At 36.7% G+C, this 21,468-nt stretch overlaps 1 protein-coding gene across 1 annotated transcript in view; it reads right to left on the minus strand.

The window, feature by feature from the left end:
* The window catches only part of OTOGL (otogelin like), a 171,221-nt gene that overhangs the window by 78,316 nt on the left and 71,437 nt on the right, over window positions 1-21,468 (minus strand). The window contains exons 23-26 of the mRNA XM_055587024.1: window positions 21,058-21,196; window positions 9,263-9,397; window positions 3,886-4,035; window positions 2,828-2,947 (exon numbers count right to left, since the gene is read on the minus strand). Of these exons, the coding sequence (XP_055442999.1) occupies window positions 2,828-2,947; window positions 3,886-4,035; window positions 9,263-9,397; window positions 21,058-21,196 (544 nt within the window). The remainder of the gene's footprint in view (window positions 1-2,827; window positions 2,948-3,885; window positions 4,036-9,262; window positions 9,398-21,057; window positions 21,197-21,468) is intronic.

Genomic DNA, 21,468 nt, shown 5'->3' on the forward strand with positions numbered 1-21,468 from the left:
AGACCACCTTACCTGCCTCCTGTGAAATCAGTATGCAGAACAAGAAGAAACAGAACCAGACATGAAACAATGGACTGGTTCAAAACTGGGAAAGGAGTATGTCAAGACTGTATGTTGTTACCCTGTTTATTTAACTTCTATGCAGAGTCCAGCATACGAAATGCCAGGCTGGATGACTCACAAGCTGGAATCAAGACTATGGGGAGAAATATCAAGAACCTCAGATATGCTGATGACACCATCCTTATGAAAGAAAGTGAAGAGGACCTAAATAGCCTTTTGATGAAGGTGAAAGAAGAGCATGAAAAAGCTGGCTTAAAACTCAACATTCAAAAAACAAAGATCATGGCATCCAGTCCCATCATTTCATGGCATATAGATGGGGAGACAATGGAAACAGTGACAGATTTTATTTTCTTGGGCTCCAAAATCACTGCAGATGGTGACTGCAGCCATGGAATTAAGACGCTTGCTCCTTGAAAGAAAAGCTATGACAAACCTAGACAGCAAAGTACAGACATTACTTTGCCAACAAAAATGTCTGTCTAGTCAAAGCTATGGTTTTTCCAGTAGTCATGTATGGATGTGAGAGCTGGACCATTAAGAAGGCTGAGTGCTGAAGAACTGATGCTTTTGAACTGTGGTGTTGGAGAAGACTCTTGAGAGTCCCCTGGACTGCAAAGAGATCAAACCAGTCCATTCTAAAGGAGATCAGTCCTGAATATTCATTGGAAGGACTGATGCTGAAGCTGAAGCTCCAATACTTTGGTCACCTGATGTGAAGAACTGACTCTTTAGAAAAGACCCTGATGCTGGGAAAGACTGAAAGCGGAAGTGGACGACAGAGGACAAAATAGTTAGATGGCATAATTGACTCAATGGACGTGAGTTTGAGCAAGCTCCAGGAGATGGTGACGGACAGGGAAGCCTGGTGTGCTGCAGTCCATGGGGTCGCAAATAGTCAGACATGATTGAGCAACCGAACAAAAACAATCACTATGCTCAGGCTTCCCAGGGGGCGCTGCCACTGCTGCTAAGTCGCTTCAGTCATGTCCGACTCTGTGCGCCCCCATAGACGGCAGCCCACCAGGGTCCGCCGTCCCTGGGATTCTCCAGGCAAGAACACTGGAGTGGGTTGCCATTGCCTTCTCCCCAGGTGGCGCTAGTGGTAGACAACCTGCCTGCCAATGTAGGAAACGGGAGACATGGGTTCAATCCGTGGCTTGGGAAAATCCCATGCAGGAGGGCATGAGAACTCACTCCTGTATTCTCCCTGGAAAATCCCAGGGGGAGAGGAGCCTGATGGACTATAGTCCGTGGGCTTACAGAGTCGGACACAACAGAAGCAACTTAGCACACAGGCACCATACTCACTCTAGTCTTCCTGATGCCTTCTAAAGGGCTGCTCCTTCCTTTGCGGCTACCCTCTTTCCCATCACCTTCAGTTTTATAGTGCCTGTGAGTCTTGTGAGAATCAACTCAATGGCATCTTCCTTTGACCACAAACTCCATGTTGTATACACCTATATCAAAGCACCTGTCTCATAGTGCCATTGGTAACTTTTCTACCTCATCTGCTAAACTAAATTCCCAAGGTCAGTGGCTGTTTTAATCACATAATGTGTTCATATCTCTTGGAAAACATTAAGTGCTAGCCAGAACTTACTGAATGAAATTTTTTTTTTTTCAGCTTTGTCCATTAGGTATAAATGAGTTTAAAATTCTTTGGTCTAAATATTTAAGTATGATTATAAATTAAGTATTCCTTAATTCATTTTATATCAAAAAATAAAATCTTCATAATTTTTAATGTAGACCACAATGAAATATACTGCTTAAATTTTACTAAATTGGGTGAATGTTTAACCCCAATCTCCTTTTAATTTTTTTAAGAGATTTAGATATATCAGTAAACTAGGCAAAATAGTAAAACAACTAATCAAATAGTAACCAACCAGGAAAATGTAGTTGCAGACTCTATTTTTAGTTAGAAAAAATAGGTTTAAAAAAGAAGAAGAAGAAAAGAGTAGAACAAATTTTGACTGTTTTCTTAGTTCAGCGTTTCTCAGATTGTGTCCCATAGAAAACTATTTCTTTGAGAACTGATATACAAAACATAAGCTCTGTGTCAGTAAATTTGGGAATTCCTTCAAACACATCCCTCTCCTGAAGGCATATAATACCTCAAGAAATCATTTTGATATTTGGCAAATCTAATACAGTTATGTAAAGTTTAAAAATAAAATAAAATTAAAAAAAAAAATTAAAAAAAAAAAAAAAAAAAAAAGAAATCCTTCAAAAAAGAAATATGCTTGACTTAATTCATCCTAACTGCTCCCTGAGGTAGTTGGCTATGAATTCACTCTTTACCCCACCCCACACACAGCCATGTCTGGAGAACAAATGTTAAGAAATTCTTTCTTCATTTATTCATTACCTTGAGTTGAATAAAGATACATCATTAGAAATACAAATACATTGGAAGAGCATTAGAAAGGAAAAGCATGAGATTAGAAGATGAGAATTTGAACATCATCTCTGTGACTTTCTGGATACACAGTAGTAGACAAGGAATTTAACCTTCCTAAGCCTCAATTTCTTCATCTGTAATACGGAGTCAATACCCTTTATATTAACAGATTGTAACAAGGATTGCATGAGAAATTAAATGTAAAAGCAGTTTGACTTTGTCAACTATAAATTACTACACAAATATTACATAAAATAGTATTACCTAAATAAATTTTCCTGTAAGCATAAAAGGTTTTAGTGGATAAGTACACCAGAAAATATTTGTTTTGTTCTAAAATATATATATTCCACTTACCTGTCCTAATGCCCAACTATCTCCAAATACCTGGGCATTTCTCACTTCCAAGTTATTGGATGTGGTCATATCATTTGAAGTACATTTGTCAAAGTTTCCACATAATCCAGATAATTTGTTCTAAAGGAAAAGAAAATTACCATGAAATATTCTATATTCATTTCAACATTTAAGGACTAAAATTTTAAACATCTAAAATAATAAAAATATCTAATAATATTTAATACAATATTTAATAATAAGCAATCATTAAAACAATGTAAAATATAAATTGAAAAGAACTGTAAACAATCCAGACTGAGTATTCAACTGTTAATGGATCAAACAAACTAGTACATCCATACAACAAGAGTATCACCCAGCACTAAACAGGGACAAACAATTAATTCATTCAAAAATACGAATGAATCTTGAATGTGTTTCATCAAGTCAAAGAAGTCAGTCCCAAAGGACTATATATTGTGTGATTTCGTTTATACTGTATCCAGAAAAGGGAAAACTATACGGTGGTTGCCCAGAGTGAAGGGTAAGAAGTAGCCATTGAAAAAAAAGGGCAACACAGAAGAAATTTGGAAGCTGACAGATATGTTCTTTCTAGAACTGTGGTGGTGGATACACAGCTCCAAGCATTTGTTGAAATTCATAGAATTGAAGATCATAAAAATAAATTATTTTACATTTTTAAAGAATTTTACTGTATATAAGCTTAAAAATATCTGGAAAATGGAGGAAAAGATGGAACACAAATTGTAATAAATCCAACTGTATTACAAACAATATCATATAATCATACTGTAGGGAGTGCGAATAAAAGCTTAACTAAGTAACTTTGGAAAACTGGATACTGTAAAGTTGAAGTTAAGAAGAGTATGCAACACATGGTAAAGTTACTCTTCCCTGGGATCTGAGTTAGTTATTCTAAAAATATAACATTTCTCAATCATTTGAGAAATATCTCATTTCATCAATTGTTTTATTTCCATAAAACATTAAAAAGTCCAATGTAATTTCATTTCTTGTATCTCATTTGGATTGACCTACCAAATAGGTAGACCTACCTTCCACCGTGGTCCAACTTTGATATGGATGGTTGTCTTTTTATCCCAAAGAATAGTGATGTCTTTCTCTGGAAAGTATACTACCATGCAGTACCCTGCCTTCCACAGCTGATATGTTGGTTTATTTTCCAGAAAAAAACCTGATCGTTTCTTCAAAAAAAGGGAAAAAACATAATAAAGAAAAAAATGAATTTCTTATTTTCTCACCAAAATGCAAACATTAATTAAATTAATATCTGTCAATAAATATCTATGTACTAGTATTTTTGCTTACCCCTATCCTTCCTTAATTTTATAACAAAAGACAAAAACAAATGAATAAAATAGGAAAAACATAAAATTGATAACAAGACACAGTAGGTAGGCTCAAGATAGATAAATGGGCAAAGAGAAAAAGGTATTTCAGTTATAGAGAAGAGCAGTCAAGGCATGGGCATACAGTACATTAGGCGGATTTGTTAGGGGAAGCACCCTGACTGAAACCGCCCACCCTGGCCGGGCACCATAGTAACCATTTGCATGAGCTGTTTTACGACAGGAGGTCCTGGTAAGGAACATGGAACTAATAAGCTTCCACCAACTGGAAGAGTTCGGGAAAGGTCGAAAGGAGACACCACATGTCCGACCACCTCCCAGAAGCCTTCACTCTGGCATCCATCTTGGCTGAACAAGGCTTGCACCACTAGGAAGGACTCTGAGTCAGATGATTGGCCAAAGACAACCCGGAAACTAACCCCATCACCATAAAACCAGAGACTGAAAGCCATATAGCAGAGCTGTTCTCTTGGGTTTCCTTACCCTACTGCTCTCCACCCGGGTGCCCTTTCCCAATAAAATCTCTTGCTTTGTCAGCACATGTGTCTCCTCGGACAATTCATTTCCAAGTGTTAGACAAGAACCCAGTTTTGGGCCCTGGAAGGGGTCTCCCTTCCTGCAACAGATATACCTGCTGACCCAGAAATTCTATATTGATGGCTAATAAATATGATTGAGTACCATAAATGTCGATGGACATGAATCTGAGCAAACTTCAGAAGATAGTGATGGACAGCAAAGCCTAGTGTGCTGTAGTCCATGGGGCCACAAAGAGTCAGACAGGACTCAGAGACAACGACAACCAAAAATGTATGACTTTGCATAATTGAAAAGAATAAGCACAAAATGTGTGTGTGTGTGTCTATAGAGAGAGAGAAAGAGTTGCTAAGGAGGATGAGGAGATGAATTTCCATCAAAGGAACTTAGGAAGGCTTCTTGCAAGAGGTAGGACATATATTATTGATCTGTAAGAGATCATAAATAGGAAAATAAACAGGGATGAAAAATGGAATGAGGAAAGAAACCATTGGGAATAAAGGCTTGGGGGGCCAGAAGTTCAAGATTTTTACAGAACTAGAGAAAGCACAGAGAGCTACAGCACGGATTCCATACAAGCATAGTCTGAGACCCTTTGCCATCAAGTTACCCATTAGAGTCAATGGCTGTTATTTCATGTGCAAAATGCCTTCAACAGAGGATTTGGAATACTAAAGTGACAGATGATGTTTGCGTTACTAAAAGAAAATAATGTGTGTGCTAGAAAGGATAATAGCAGGGAGAAACTAGAGATGGAATCCATTGGGAAAATTTAGAGTACCTTCAACCTAAAGTGAGAATATGCAATGTTCTTTATGGGTAAGAGCTATACCCTGTAAAAGACTATGCTGACTCTAACACTGAAATTAACTCACACAATAATTTTTAAAATACATGGTTAAGTCAAAGTAAATAAAGCAAAATTTTAACTAGAAGCAAAATTTAAATTGTGAAGGAGATATGAAATCCTTTGGCTATTTTTTCTCCCAAGTAATAACAAAAGCATAGTTTGGGAAACACTGTACTAGAGTGTACATTTTTATAAATCTTTCACAGGGGAAATTAAATAAACTCATATTCACAAGAAGTTTTCAGTCTCCTAGACCAACATCATACTTGCAAGTGCTCAGTATATTATATAGGACAGTATATATTTTGTTAGTGAACTCTACCTAACCTCATTCCTTTCTGCTTCCAAGTGCCAAGTTGGAGTTATGGGGCAATGCCCTCAGTACCTGTAAGGGTCTGCATTCAACCTGGAAGTATACTTGTATCCAAGTAAGCAAGGCATTAAGTAATAAAGAAAAAACACTATGGCAGGTCAAGAAAGACTACAAAACAAAGGGGAAAAAAATCCCTGTTTTTATCAAAGGGGTATACATTTTCATTTCACTAGGTCCACAAAATGTAGCATACCAGGCTGCCATATCACTCTCTGCCATAGAATCTATTTTTATCATTTTGATTACACTTTTCAGGACCTTTCATCATCTGATTTGTCTTTGGCTTTATTATCTGTCTTCCTCCCTTTATGAATGTTAGCTCCTAGAAAGATGTACTTTGTCAAGTTTATGGCAGTATCTGCACCTTCTAGATCAAGGGTAACTCACATATTTTTAATACCTTCTTGCACTGGCCTACTTATAGTTCTCAGCTTCCAGCCTGAGCAGCAATAATCAAAGCAAGTAAGTGAAATGTTTGTGGCTTATAGCTCCTTTTCAATCTATGAAATACTTTGTCATGTATTTTCCTATTAAACTTCCCTGAGGCTGGTTGACATATCACTGGAACATAAAATAAATTTTTGGATAAGATTATTGGACTTCCTTCAGATTGGTTTTGTATTAGTTATCCTGATGTAAAAGCGCATCCTCTATATTTGCCTGTAGAGCTAAATCCTTCATTTTTATTAGACAGGGCAGTTTGCTACAAGAGAACAATCCTCTTTGGTCAGAAGGAGATACTATACTTCTTTCTTTTCAGATTAGGAAGCAAAGATGTTTCTTCTTATAAGAATTATTATTATTATAAGAATTATAAGAAGTATTATGCATTGTCCAAAATAGAGACCTCCACTTCAGAGGAGAATTACAGCACTGTAAATAAACTCTAGTGATGTTAGAAAAATAAGTTATAAAAGTGAAGAATTAAAATTTTTAAAATACAGCTTAAATAAACTCATAAGATATTGATATCCTACATACTTGATAAAATTAGAATTGTATATTAATTGAAAAAATAACAGGTTTTTTTCCTTCTCCTAAATGAGAAATCCATCTGCCATAAAATAAATGGTACTTATTTTCACTTTTCATGTTCAAGAAAAAATATTAACCAGGGATTTGTTAGGGTCAAACTATTTTTATGATTTTTCTTCATCTTCCTTTATACTTCACAGCTGATATGAGGGAGATTCATCAACAGCTCCATTCAGGTGAAAACTGGAAGACGAAAGCTACACAGAGCCGCAATTACCACTTCAAAAATGTGTCAAACAGTCTTTATAAGAGCACTTACTATTTTCAGTTTTTCTTTTTTAAAAAAACACATCCTTTTTCTTAGAGAAAACTTTCACCGATAAACGAATATGCAGCTGAAGGCTACCTCAAACTGCAGTAATTATTTCAAAAAGATGTCAACCTGACTTATACAAACTCTGTTTTACTCAAGTCTTGATCACTGCCTGGTTGGTCTCAACATTTCTGACTAGGACATGAGCTCTGATGTAGGGCACCAATTCTCAAATGTTAGTGTACAGAAGAATTTGAGATACCATTAAAATATCGATTGTCATCAGCTTCAGCCATTCTAATACCTGGGTGGAGTTCATGAACCAGCTCTTATAATTAATATTCTAGATGATTCGAATGCAGAATTTTTGCAAACCAGATTGAGAAATGCTAATCTAAAAATTCAGAAATAGGCCACTTTTAAAGGCCACATGTCAGATTATGTTGCTTAATTCCAAAATGTCTTCATTGTAAAGTAAGTTCAAATACATTACACAGCCATCCTATCAACTGCCCTTGTCCCTGAGCTTCTTGTGTGAAAGTCAGTGTGGACACCCCTCCCCGATCTCTTTGCCTCACCCTCCCTCCACCATCCCCATCTACCTCCACCAAACTAAACTGCTTGAGTTCTCCAAACATGCCATTTTATCTTTCAACTCTGCTCCTTTCGGCATGACTGTTCCTCTGTGCTATCTTTCTATGCTCTCTCCTCACCTGGCTAACACCTGCTCAACCTTGAAAGACTCAGTTCCAATCCTTTTCCCCAAAGCATGTCTTCAAAAATAAGGAGGATGAAGGGGAGGAGGAGAGGAATTTCCTGAAATACATCTTTCATTTAACTCTCATATGAACTTAAGAAGTGGGTTTCATAATCATCCACATTTACAAATGTGAAAGCTGCAGCCTGGAGGGGTTGCCCAAAGTGACGGAGTTCGCAGGTGACAGAACAGGGGTTCTCAGTGAGTACTAACTGACTGCAAAGGCTACGCTCTTTACAACTACCCTCAACATGCCAAGTTGGCTTAGGTCTTCCTCTTAGGGATGGTCCTGCTTTCCTAAGCACACTCCTACCATCGCATACCACACCGCACAGCCTCATTTACTTGAATGGCTCCCTCAACTGAGTACAAGTACCTTAAAGGCAAAGCACAGTGGCTTTTCATTGTTGTGGCCCCGATAATTAACACATATTTTGGTACAAAGTAAACATTTGGAATAAATGAATGAGTGAATGAAATTTATTCATTCTTTCAAATTGCACTGACTCCAAGTATACAAGAGTGAACAAAGAAACAGTGGTCTCAATTCCCACAGAACTCATAGACAAATAGAAAAGACAGACCACCACACAAGGAATTGCACCAAAGTGTGACGCACGTGCTGACAGGGAGCTTAAGCACACGAGGAGGATCTCCTTGAAGGAGATAAGACTTGTCACACAAGAGTAGGTTAAATGGAAAGGTTGATCCAGGTAGGAGCAATGGCATTCATGAATAATCAGAGGGGAGGGAAAAATATAGGGCATTTGAAGAACTGATAAAAGCTCCAATTTCTAGAACATGGGCTCGAAGCAGAAAGTGATGAGACACGCGGCAGGAGAGGTGACCATGGCCAGGTTGGGGAGGCCTTGTAAGGGCAATGGGAGGTTATCTGAAAGTTTCAAAGCACAGGGGTGACAGGAGATGAGATATCCATCTCAGAAAAATCACCCTGGCCGCAGTCTGGCGAGATGGATCAGAGGGGAAAATCTAAGACTGGAGGCTAGCTTGGATAGCTTGGATAATGTTGAAATACTCCAGGTAACTGATGGCAGGGAAAAAATTGGCAAATGTAGATGTAGAGTATAAACAAAAGAGACAAATAGAGTATGATTTACTGAAACCACATAAAACGACAAAGAAAAAACTCAAAACCCAGTAACTGCTTATAAAGAAAAGTACCTCAAACTGCTTCTATTTTCTTTTCAGTATACTCAGGACAAGTTAAAATGATTTTACAAAAAATAATTCACTAACCTGTTTGTAAGGAGAATCATTCAGGTAAATTTCAGTGGCCCCAACTGAAATCAAAACACTTTTAGAACAAACAATTTCATTGTCAAAGCATTTCTTGTTCTGGGCAATGACAGATATATCTGAATCATCTGTACTCTGAAATGTCAAAAAATATTATATTAATATAAATCTATGCAATACATAATTTTTACTTACTTTTCATTAAATCTTAAAGAATTCTGAGATTTATAATGAATTGTATTGAAAATGAAATACAACTTGCTTCTAAAATAAAAATCATTTTTGATCTCAAATGTAAAGAATTTAATAAAAATATAGCAAGTTAGCTCAATCTTTAAACTTTTATCTATATCTCCTCTTAAAATGTTGTTCCAAGAAACCTTTCTTTCCATTTTATTATTTGTTGTGCTTGTTCAGTTGCTTAGTCATGTCCAACTCTTTGCAACCCCATGAACTGCAGCACATCAGACTTCCCTACCCTTCACCATCTCCTGGAGCTTGATCAAACTCATGTCCATTGAGTTGGCAATGCCATCCAACCATCTCATCCTCTGCTGTCCCCTTCTCCTCCTGCCTTCAATCTTTCCCAGCAGCAGGGTCTTTTCTAATGAGTCAGCTCTTCACATCACGTGGCCAAAGTATTGGAGCTTCAGCTTCAGCATCAGTCCTTCCAATGAATATTCAGGATTGTATTCCTTTAGGATTGGCTGATTTGATCTCCTTGCAGCCCAAGAGACTCTCAAGAGCTGACTCCAGCACCACAGTTTGAAAGCATCAATTCTTCAGCATTCAGCCTTCTTTATGGTCCAACTCCCACATCCATAAATGGCTATTGGAAAAACCATATATTTGACTACATGGACCTTTGCTGACAAAGTAATGTCTCTGCTTTTTAATATGCTGTCTAGGTTTGACATACCTTTTCTTCCAAGGAGCAAGTATCTTTTAATTTCATGGCTGCAGTCACCATCTGCAGTGATTTTGGAGTCCAAGAAAATTGTGCCATTGTCTTAACATTCTTTGGCATTGCCTTTCTTTAGAAGGCACACGTTTTCTGCTGTGCTTTACTAACTCTACGGTGTGCTTGTGTGAATGAATGACATGCCCTGCGTGAAGCAAGTAAGAAGCCCTGCTCTGCGGTTCCACGGTGATCTCATACGGCTTATGGCAGAAACCTGTTGGGGCGTTATACTGACCTGCCAATGCCAAGAGGCACCCAATGTCTCCTTGAGGAACCGACCAGAAATGGGCAAAGCATGTGGACCGAACTCTCCTTTCTCGGTCAAACTTTTCGGTCTCTTTGACCATTTCATAACTCCATGGGAATTAGAAGTACTAACCTAATCTATTGGAGAAGGCAATGGCACCCCACTCCAGTACTCTTGTCTGGAAAATCCCATGGATGGAGGAGCCTGGTAGGCTTCAGTCCATGGGGTTGCTGAGAGTCGGACACGACTGAGAGACTTCACTTCACTTCTTTAGAATTGGAATGAAAACTGATCTTTTCTAATCATGTAGCCACTGCTGAGTTTTCCAAATTTGCTGACATATTGAGTGCAGCACTTTCACAGAAACATCTTTTAGGATTTGAAACAGCTCAGCTGGAATTCCATCACCTCCACTAGCTTTGTTCATAGTGATGCTTTCCAAGGCCCACTTGACCTCACATTCCAGGATGTCTGGCTCTAAGTGAGTGATCACACCATCATGGTTATCTGGGTCATTAAGATCTTTGTTTGTATAGTTCTTCTGTGTATTCTTGCCACCTTTTCTTAATGTCGTCTGCTACTGTTAGTTCCATACCGTTTCTGTCCTTTATTGTGCCCATCTTTGCATGAAATGTTCCCTTTGTATCTCTAATTTTCTTGAAGAGATCTCTAGTCTTTCCCATTCTATTGTTTTCCTCTTTTTTTTTTTTTTTTTTTTGCATTGTTCACTTAGGAAGGCTTTCTTATCTCTCCTTGCTATTTGTTGGAACTCTGCATTCAGATGAGTATATCTTTCCTTTTCTCCTTTGCATTTCTTCTTTACTCAGCTATTTGTAAAGCCTCCTCAGACAACTATTTTGCCTTTTTGCATTTATTTTTCTTGGTGATGGTTTTGATCACTGCCTTCTGTACAATGTTAGGAACCTCTGTCCATAGTTCTTCAGGCACTCTATCAGATCTAATCCTTTGAATCTATTAGTCAGTTTCACTGTATATTCATAATGGGTTTGAATTAGATTGTACCTGAATGGCCTAGTGGTTTTCCCCACTTTCTTCAATTTAAGTCTGAATTTTGCAATAAGGAGTTCATGATCTGAGCCACAGTCAGCTCCCGTCTTGTTTTTGCTGACTGTAGAGCTTCTCCATCTTTGGCTACAACGAATATAATCAATCTGATTTCGGTGTTGACCATCTGGTGATGTCCATGTGTAGAGTCATCTCTTGTGTTATTGGAATCGGTGTTTGCTATGACCAGTGTGTTCTTTGACAAAACTCTGTTAGCCTTTGCCCTGCTTCATTTTGTACTCCAAGACCTAACTTGCTTGTTACTCCAGATACCTCTTGACTTCCTACTTTTGCATTCCAGTCCCCTATGATGAAAAGGACATCTTTTTTGGGTGTTAGATCTAGAAGATCTTGTATGTCTTCATAGAACTTTTCAATTTCAGCTTTTTTAGTATTACTGGTTGGGGCATAGACTTGGATTACTGTGATACTGAATGGTTTGCCTTGGAAACGAACCGAGATCATTCTGTCATCTTTGAGATTGCACACATGTTCTGCATTTCAGACTCTTTATTGACTATGAGGGCTACTCCATTTTTTCTAAGGGATTCTTGCCCACAGTAGCAGATATAATGGTCATCTGAGTTAAATTCACCCATTCCAGTCCATTTTAGTTTACTGATTCCTAAAATGTCGATGTTCACTCTTGCCATCTCCTGTTCAACCACATCCAATTTATCTTGATTCATGGACCTAACATTCTGGGTTCCTATGCAAGATTGTTCTTTACAGCATTGGACTTTACTTTCACCATCAGACACATCCACAACTGGGTGTTGTTTCCACTTTGGCTTAACCATTTCATTCCTTCTGGAGCTATTTCTTCTCTCTTCTCCAGTAGCATACAGGGCACCTATTGACCTGGGGAGTTCATCTTTCAGTGTCATATCTTTTTGCCTTTTCATACTTTTCATTTATCATTACAGTTCAAATTTATCAACCAGTTTCTTCCCATCAAATATCCAATAAGATATGTCACTTAAGGAAATTTTAAAAGATGTTTTTCATTTAGACAATATCTTTTGTTGTATTTTCAGGAGTTCTCTGGCTAAATAATTATTTGCCTAAAGATAAAATCAAAATAAATATAAAACTTTGATACTGTGTTAGTAAATAAAATAATGCATATGATATGAGGGCTTACTTTGAACTTTACATGCATGATCTCATTTAAGTCTTATCACAGTTCTTGAATTATGTATTATCTCCATTTTATAGATAAAGAAACAGAGGTTAAGGATAAAATGAATGTCCAAAGTCACTTAGCTAAATAAGAACAGAGTTCAAAACCCTGTTTTTTCTTAATGCAACTTCTAGAGAAATTAGGAAGAGTTTAGAAATGGTTGAGGAGAAAATTCAATTGTAGGTTATAGGGAATGTTTAGTTTCAGAGAATGTTATGTAATCTCTCACACTCTAAATATAACCTGCTCTCTATCTCCTCACCCTCATCTGCCTTCAGCTACTCCCCTCTCCAATCTACCAAGAACTCACTCTCTGGAAACACGATTTCTGATTTTGTATCCCATTTTCATGAATTGGTTTAAATAGTTCTATAGATCCTGGAAGTTCATTGTAAAAGATTGTTTCGAGTATGTGTAATTTTCTAGGAAGAAAGGCCATGGTTTTCATTATATCTTTGAAGTCCTTATCGCTATGAAAGTTAAAGCCCCAATGCTCTGAGTCCTTCCACTAACTTGTAGAAGGTGGGATATCATAGAAAGGAAAGTGACAATTCTCTAAAATGTCTGGAAATCATATAGGTCTTGATATAAATTCTCCATACTTAGTTTCTTATATCACCAACAATATGAATATTAGCACAGCATATTTCTTGGTTTGGCCAAATTCTGTCTTATTAGTAATTACTATAGCACATTGCCTAGAAGACAGGTTTACAATGAATGCTGTTGACAGAGTAATTAATGTGTCCCTTTGTGACCCAGTTTTCTTTACTTTATAGGAACTGAGAACTTTTTCTTCTTCTTAACAATTCTTTTCGAAAGTATTGCCTAAATTTTGAAAAGAAGAATAGTAAGGGTCATTAAGATGATTATGGCATTGTATTACTCAAAAAAAACAAATAATGCCATACTTTTCTGCCCTTATGAATGATTTTCAAAGAAGAAATATATATATATAATCAGGGTTTTGTTTTGCTTCCTCTCTGTTGTTGTTATTCAGTCAATCAGTCATGTCTGACCCTTTGTGACCCTATGGACTGCCGCACACCAGGCTTCCCTATCTTTCACTATCTCCCGGAGTTTGCTCAAACTCATGTCCATTGAATCAGTGATGCCATTCAATCATCTCATCCACTGCCATTCCCTTCTCCTCCTGCATTCAATCTTTCCCAGCATCAGGGTCTTTTGCAATGAGTCAGTTCTTCGCATTTGGTGGCCAAAGTATTGGAGTTTCAGCTTCAGCGTCAGTCTTTCCAATGAATATTCAGGATTGATTTCCTTTAGGATTGACTGGTTTGATCTCCTTGCAGTCCAAGGGACTCTCAAGAGTCTTCTCCAACACCACAGTTCGAAAGCATCAATTCTTTGGCGCTCAGCCTTCTTTATGCTCCAACTCTCACATCCATACATGACTACTGGAAAAGCCGAGCTTTGACTATAAGGACCTTTGTCAGCAAGAGTTATTAGATTAAGGGATCTGAAAAGCTGGCAGCAAGGATTTCTATTGCCATTACATTTCCATTACTATTAATTAAAGTGCCTCAGTATTAGCTTTAGTCTGTATATTAACTCAGAAATGCCAAGAAGTAGTCTATATTGTATGGTCTGCTTGGTAATATCAAGTTATGCTGACAGTAACTTGAAACAATATCGATTCCTATGAGCCATGTTTCTCCAATTTCCATTTCTAATATATTTCAAGCTAATATTAGGTTTGAAGATAATGCTACAGAGTTGCTAAGCAACACAGTAAGAAATGATTACAAAACTAGAGTAAAAAGGTCAAGAGCCACGTGCCACATGGATTCCTCAAAACTTCTATGTTTAGGTACTGAAAACATTGATAGAGAATATTCTCCCAACTGATTCTGAACTATAAAACATCAGTACCTCTCAAGGTAATATATTATTTTACTTGACATGTCAGTTTAAGACTTGTCATAGTCCCAGCCCCTTTGAAGGATAACTATACCACGGAAAGTCACTGCTGATACAGCAGCCTCAGGCAGCCATGCTTTATCTTCCACAGCTGAATGGCCTCAAAGCAGCACTTTCTTTGATGGGCCAAGGGACTGTATTGCGCACGCGTGTGCGCGCCTGCGCACACACACACACACACACACACAAAGACAACTCTAGCCAATTAGATTATTTCTCACATTTGACCCAAAAGGAAGGGACAGGAAGCAAAAGATCATATGCTTATTTTTTTAAAAGAAATGCTTATATCTCAACTCTACAATGTGTTTTGGTCTTTAGTCTGTTCTTTACTTTTATCATTTTCTTTTTCACTTACTTATAGTCCCTGAATATACATTTAAAATTTTACTAGTTAATTCCATCATCTCTTTCATAACCTCTGGAAGGCAGAAAATATTTTTATTTTATGGGGAATAAATTTTATTCACAGTGAAATTTTCATATAATGTTTACATGCTACTTCTTTTTCTCTCTCTTTTGAAGTGCCACACTGTTTTATAATTACTGTGCCATTAATTTTCATTTTACTCTTATTTGACAGAGAAAGCTCCATGTAGGTCTTTATATTTGCTTAAATAGAGTGTAATGATTTCCTTTGACTTCTTTTCCTCTCTGTTTTCATTTCCCTAGATAGACAGATGGATTGATGATGAATAGATAAATACACGCACACATATACAAATACATACAAGTCTACCCTTCATGATATTATGAGATTACAGACAACTAAGAATCTTATAGAGGAGACAGACATGAAAATGTGGAACTTGTGAGATCTAGTGTTTTAAGAAAGACCCCACCAGAAGAGACTGAGGAGGGGTCAGAGACAAAGACCAGCAGAGGCAGCAGAAATAGCTCAGAGAATACAACGCAAGAACTACTTCCAAAAAGGAGGATAAGCATTAAAAAGTTTCAACTGGATTTTGCAAATGTCATCATTAATTTTACAGTTGCAATTTTATATGAATCTTATGATTTGGTGATTTAGACAATGGCACCCCACTCCAGTACTCTTGCCTGGAAAATCCCATGGATGGAGGAGCCTGGTAGGCTGCAGTCCATGGGGTCGCTAAGAGTCGGAGACGACTGAGCGACTTCACTTTCACTTTTCACTTGCATGCATTGGAGAAGGAAATGGCAACCCACTCCAGTGTTCTTGCCTGGAGAATCCCAGGGACAGGGGAGCCCGGTGGGCTGCCGTCTCTGGGGTCGCACAGAGTCGGACACAACTGAAGCGACTTAGCAGCAGCAGCAGCAGCACACCAGTCTAAATTTTGAAGGAGCCAAGACTCACATCTATGTTGCACATCCTTTACCTTCACTTTTCGGCATAGGTCCTGACACACAGAAATCACACAGAAAAATAATGATATGAAAAATGATGCAAGGTATAAACATTTGAGAGCAGTATCAGAAGGGTTTTCAGAGACAAGGAGAGCACCAAACATTTGTGGTATCAACTGAACAGAATGCCAAAAAATCAAATCTAGAACAAGTTATAGAAGAAAACTAGCAGGGGCTGTGGCTTCTCATAGATAATGGAAGCAAAGTTTGACTCTGAAATCTGGGAGTTGGAATATTAAATTTCTCACTTTTGCTGAAAACACCCAATGTTCTCTTTCTCTGAGCTTATAGCACAGGTCAGGTTGCTATTTGCTTTCTCAACTCTCTTTACTCTTAAAAAAGTCTTAGCTCAGGAAATACAATGATGACTTTGTCATAGGTCTGCTGCACTATACGTAAAAAATTATGGGCTATATTCCAAGTGCTATTTACAGTATACTACAGTATAACATAAACAGCCTCAAAATGAATAAAATAGCAGAGAACCTGAATTTTTAAAGTTTGATAAACATAAACAAAGATAGGGTAAGTATTCGCTTGGAACTGTTTCCTAAGACTCCACAATCCAGAGATTAAAACACAGGTTTACTATTCCTTTGAATGTCAGAGTCAAGTAACATTATACTTTAAGATAAAGTTGAGTAAGTATTAATTTTTAAAAGTCCAATTGGCAAATAAAAGTGAAATTTTTATGAATTAGATTACTATATCCTTCACAGGGCCCAAAAAAGTAAATGATAAGTTTTACCAAATAAAAATGCTTTACAAATGACAAAAATAAAGCCTAGAATTTGTAATCAAGACAGGGAGGAAAGAGAGCTGCCTGACAAAGAAGGAGGAATTAAATATGCTATCCACAGAAGTGAATGCTGCCTCTGAAAAAGCAGCAAGTCAATGGATGGTGTTGGCAGTCATTCTATCCTTCTCAAAGGAAATGCTGATTCTCAAAAAAAAAAACCTTCCCATGAAAAAGAGAAGCAGATGGAATAAGAAAAAAAAATTATAAAACTATTGCAGTAGAAAATCTCAATCATTGAAAAATTTACTATCTGATATGATAATATTTCAAAGCCATGACTACTAGTTCCATTTGTTAATCACTAATTTGTCTTTGGTGTGAAATAATTATCTCCTCCATGGTCAAATAAAATATTTCTTGGCTTGTCAAAAATATGTTGGTCAAACAAACCCATCCATTCTGGGGTCCTGGTTCTGGTTTATTAATTTCAATAAATATGTTCATTATAATACAATCAATAATTCACTAGTATAATTCTAATTAATTACTAATATAAGTTTTATTTTCTTAATTTTCAAAGATTATTTTTTGTAAGCACATTTTCTTTTTTTTAAAGAACATTATTAAATAAAAAAGAATAATTCTGCTTTGGCAGAGGAAAAAAAACATATACCATCCTAAAACTTAAAACTTTAGATTTTTCATACTCTTTATACCTAATTTTTGCCACATGAACCCTAATGATAGATCTTAACCCAGATATTTAACATTTTATCCAAATGTTGGACTAATACTTCCTGTGACGTGTCTTCTCACTTACAGGTAGGCATATCTCATTAAAACTTGAGACTGAATATGATGTATGTATTTTTACAGAAGAATATAGCAGCAAATTAAAGTGATGAGAGGAAATGGGGTTTACAAACCTGAAAACCAAACTTTAATGGCTCTCGCCTGCCAAATAAAATGGCACTCTTATATTCAGTACCAATAAAAATGACTGTTATCATCATTTAGCATCAGACATAAGAAGATAATTTCATTTTGTCAGGAATCAGAGTTGAGACAAATATTCTACTTTCTGCACAATCACTTTTCTGTATACTTGAAACTAACATAATATTGTCAATTAATTATACTTCAACTAAGAAAAATCATTATTTGAAAATACAATGGAAAATACTATGATTTCTCTACTGCAATGACAGATGAGGAGTTAAGGAAGAGCCAGGCAGATCAAATAAGTAGTCATTAAGAGTTTGCTAAATGCCCAGCATTCTGCAAAACAATGGAGGGGAAGGAAAAAAGAAATATAGAGTATGATCCCTGTTTTCAAAACTTCAGAATTTTCTTGGAGAAATCTATCCTAATATATACAGAAGGAACGTCTTTGCTAACACAGTGTACATTTAATAGGCCCTGAAAATTGTGTATTAAATGAATGAAATGATAATATATGAGCAAAGACCACACATTGGAAAATGTTTACAAAGATGGTAATACATGGACAAGGTTTAAAATGCTTTTAGTAAATACTTCTAAATAATTTTTCCATACACAAAGTGAAAACAAAGTTTGGCAGAATTTTTGCTTTGCTACTTAAAATGAAACCACAAAAAGCATCATTAATTAACCTTAATGATATATTCAGTGTTTGATTCGGTATTGTCAACGATTGAGAGTCATATTTGATACAGTATTGTCAATGATACTTTGATTTTTCTAGATATGACAAAGTTTACTATTCAGAAGAAGAGGAGAATTTCAAAAATAGTTACAATTGGTGTTTTAAAGAAGGAAATGATTTACATTCTTCCTATTCAAAGAGTGGACAATGGACATGAAACATCAGAGTAGTTTATTTCAAATTGCAGACTCCAAGATACTGCTCCAAACACATAAAGTCAGAACCTAGATTTTACCAAGATTTCCAAGTTATATGCATACATAATCAAGTTTAAGAACACTGCTCTATATACTTCATGTTGAAGGCATGTGTATGCATGTATAACAAATATAAGATTACTAATTAAGTGCAACTTTTTGAATTCTACCCTCTTAAAAAATGGTTAAAAACAGAGCAAGTAATTTTTTTAGCTCTTATAATACAACCATAATTGTGCTAGCCCTAGTGAGGAACCCAAAAGAAGTGTAACACAGAACTCTGACATAAAATGATACATGACCTAACTGAGCATATAAAATAATCAGAATATAATGGGTTGCTTACTTTTGACACGAGGACTATCAAATATTGTAGGATGAGTAAGAACAGAACAGATAAATATGAACTAGAAAAGTCAGTTTGAGGGGGTAGAGCCAATCAGGTACAGAAAAATACCCTGAAAAAGACCCTTGAAGGATTATCCTGAGAAGTTCAGTTTTATGGAAGCCAGTAAATGGGAGTCAGCTGTAGTTTTTAAAAAGCAATGACATGATAGCAATGTGAGTCTTAGAAAGGTGAACAGAACGAAAAATATGTATTATTATAGGGATGAACTTGAGTCAGAAGACAGCGTAGAAGTTGAAGGTCAGAGCTGTCCATGTCAATTTGGAACTCATCAGCTTGTAGGTGAGGTTAAGATTAAAGAGGTGGATGAACCTAAGCATTAGGAGAAAAGGAGAGAGACCCAAGCACACACATCCAGTTCAGTAAACATTCAGTGGACAAGTGTTGCCAGCATGGTGCCCAGCGCTACTAAAACAACGGTGACTAGGGTTTGGTCCTTGCCCTGAAGGGGCCAACTCCATCATCCATGGTCTAGGACAAATGCAAAAAGAAAAGGCAACAAAGAGACAAAGGAGAAACCACAAGAGACAGTGAAGGACTACAAGAGCATAACAGCCAGAAATGCAAAGGAAGAGGGTTCTTAAGGAACATCAGAGACACCTAAATATCAAGGGAAGCAAGGATTTGGTATAAAATCAGTCTGAAACATTATGAGGGGAAAAAAAAAAAGTATCAGTTTATGCATTCAAATCTCTAAATTGCTTTTTACTTTTCCAGGCTTCTCAATTTACAACCTAAACCTCAAGAGGTAAGAAAATCCTCATATAAAATTATTTGCTAAATACTTGTTTGAAGAGGACAAATACTCATAGAATGGATATGTATCACTGTGCCTTTCCTGTGCTCCAAGATAAGACCACACACACACACACACACACACACCCTACAGGCAACTTGTCATCTTCTATAATTTTCTAACTGCCAAATTCATTCCCAGGGATTTATTCTTTAAGAAACTTAAAACTGTTCATAAAGGAGGCTAAAAATAGTACTGAAAGGGAAACTCAGTGGTTTCCCTTGAAACATAGCAGGAGATTTGCTTAAGTCTGGAAGGCTATAATTAACTGTTTGTTTTTTATTTAAAATAACTAATACAAAATGGGAATGTGCCTACTTTCCTGACATATGCTAAAAACATAAAAGCCTTACCCAGAAGAAAACACACATTCAAGAAAAATCACAGGTTACCTTGCTGGATGAAAAGATGTTATTTTGCTTAATCTTGGGCAACTTCTTCCTAAAACTTTTAAGGATTCTATCAGATATACAAAGCCCAGGGTTTAACCAAAGCATATCAACAAAATAGCATGTCTAGAAATGAGAATAATGTCATGTTAATTGCTACAACTATAAACAATACATGATCCAATACATGATTTAATGTGCTATATTTACATTCACCAAATTAAACCAAGAAAAATAAAAATGGTTGATATTTACTGAGCAGTTACTAAATAGTAAGTACTATATGCAAGCTTTACATATATTTATCTCATTCAACCCTGAGAACTACCCCTGGGAAATAGGGACAATTATTATCCTCATTTTACAAATGAGAAGTCAGAGGCACAGAAAGGTTATGAAATTAGCTCATCACTTACAAATAATAAAACTTTACAATTAGTTAAGGAAATTAATTTAAAATTGCTGTAGCTTTTAGAAGTTTTACTAATGATATGTGGATGTGATATGTCACAGGTCTACTGTACTTGTTTTTACACGCTCTACATAACTGTAACTAAAACAAGTAATCGTGACATTGGCTTCCCAGGTGGCTCAGCGGTAAAGGAAACTGCCTGCAATGCAGGAAACCTCGGTTTGATCCCTGGGTCGGGAAGATACCCCAGAGAAGGAAATGGCAACCTACTCCAGTATTCTTGCATGGGAAATCCCATGGATAGAAGAGCCTGGAGGGCTATAGTCCATGGGGTGGTGAACAGTCGGACATGACTTAGAGACCAAACAACGATAACAACTGTGACATACCTTTATCAAAAATACCTGGCAGTCACTGATATAATCATATTCCAGTCCGTCAAAAGAATGATAATGCCGGTCCCCGTATATTGTGCATACTGCTGGGCATGGATAATACGTGCAATTGAACATTCCTCGTCGACAAACGCTATTAGAAAACAACATCAACATTGTTACCTTTCTAGGACACGTGGCTCTAATCAGTATTTTTCAGGGAGCATAAGTATTGGAAGGTTTGTATTCAAGGGTATTCACTATGTCAATAGTTCTTATAAATATAGCCAATTCTTTCTGATAACATTTTATTACAGTGATAGATAGGGCATATATTTACCACTCTGTCTTAAGACATCACCAACAAGCCTAGAAGTTGTGCCTGGGTCACTTTGAAAACAGGTGATGGAATGAAAAACTAAAGAT

The sequence above is a fragment of the Bubalus kerabau genome, chromosome 1, assembly GCF_029407905.1.
Source record: "Bubalus kerabau isolate K-KA32 ecotype Philippines breed swamp buffalo chromosome 1, PCC_UOA_SB_1v2, whole genome shotgun sequence".
Classification (NCBI taxonomy): domain Eukaryota; kingdom Metazoa; phylum Chordata; class Mammalia; order Artiodactyla; family Bovidae; genus Bubalus; species Bubalus kerabau.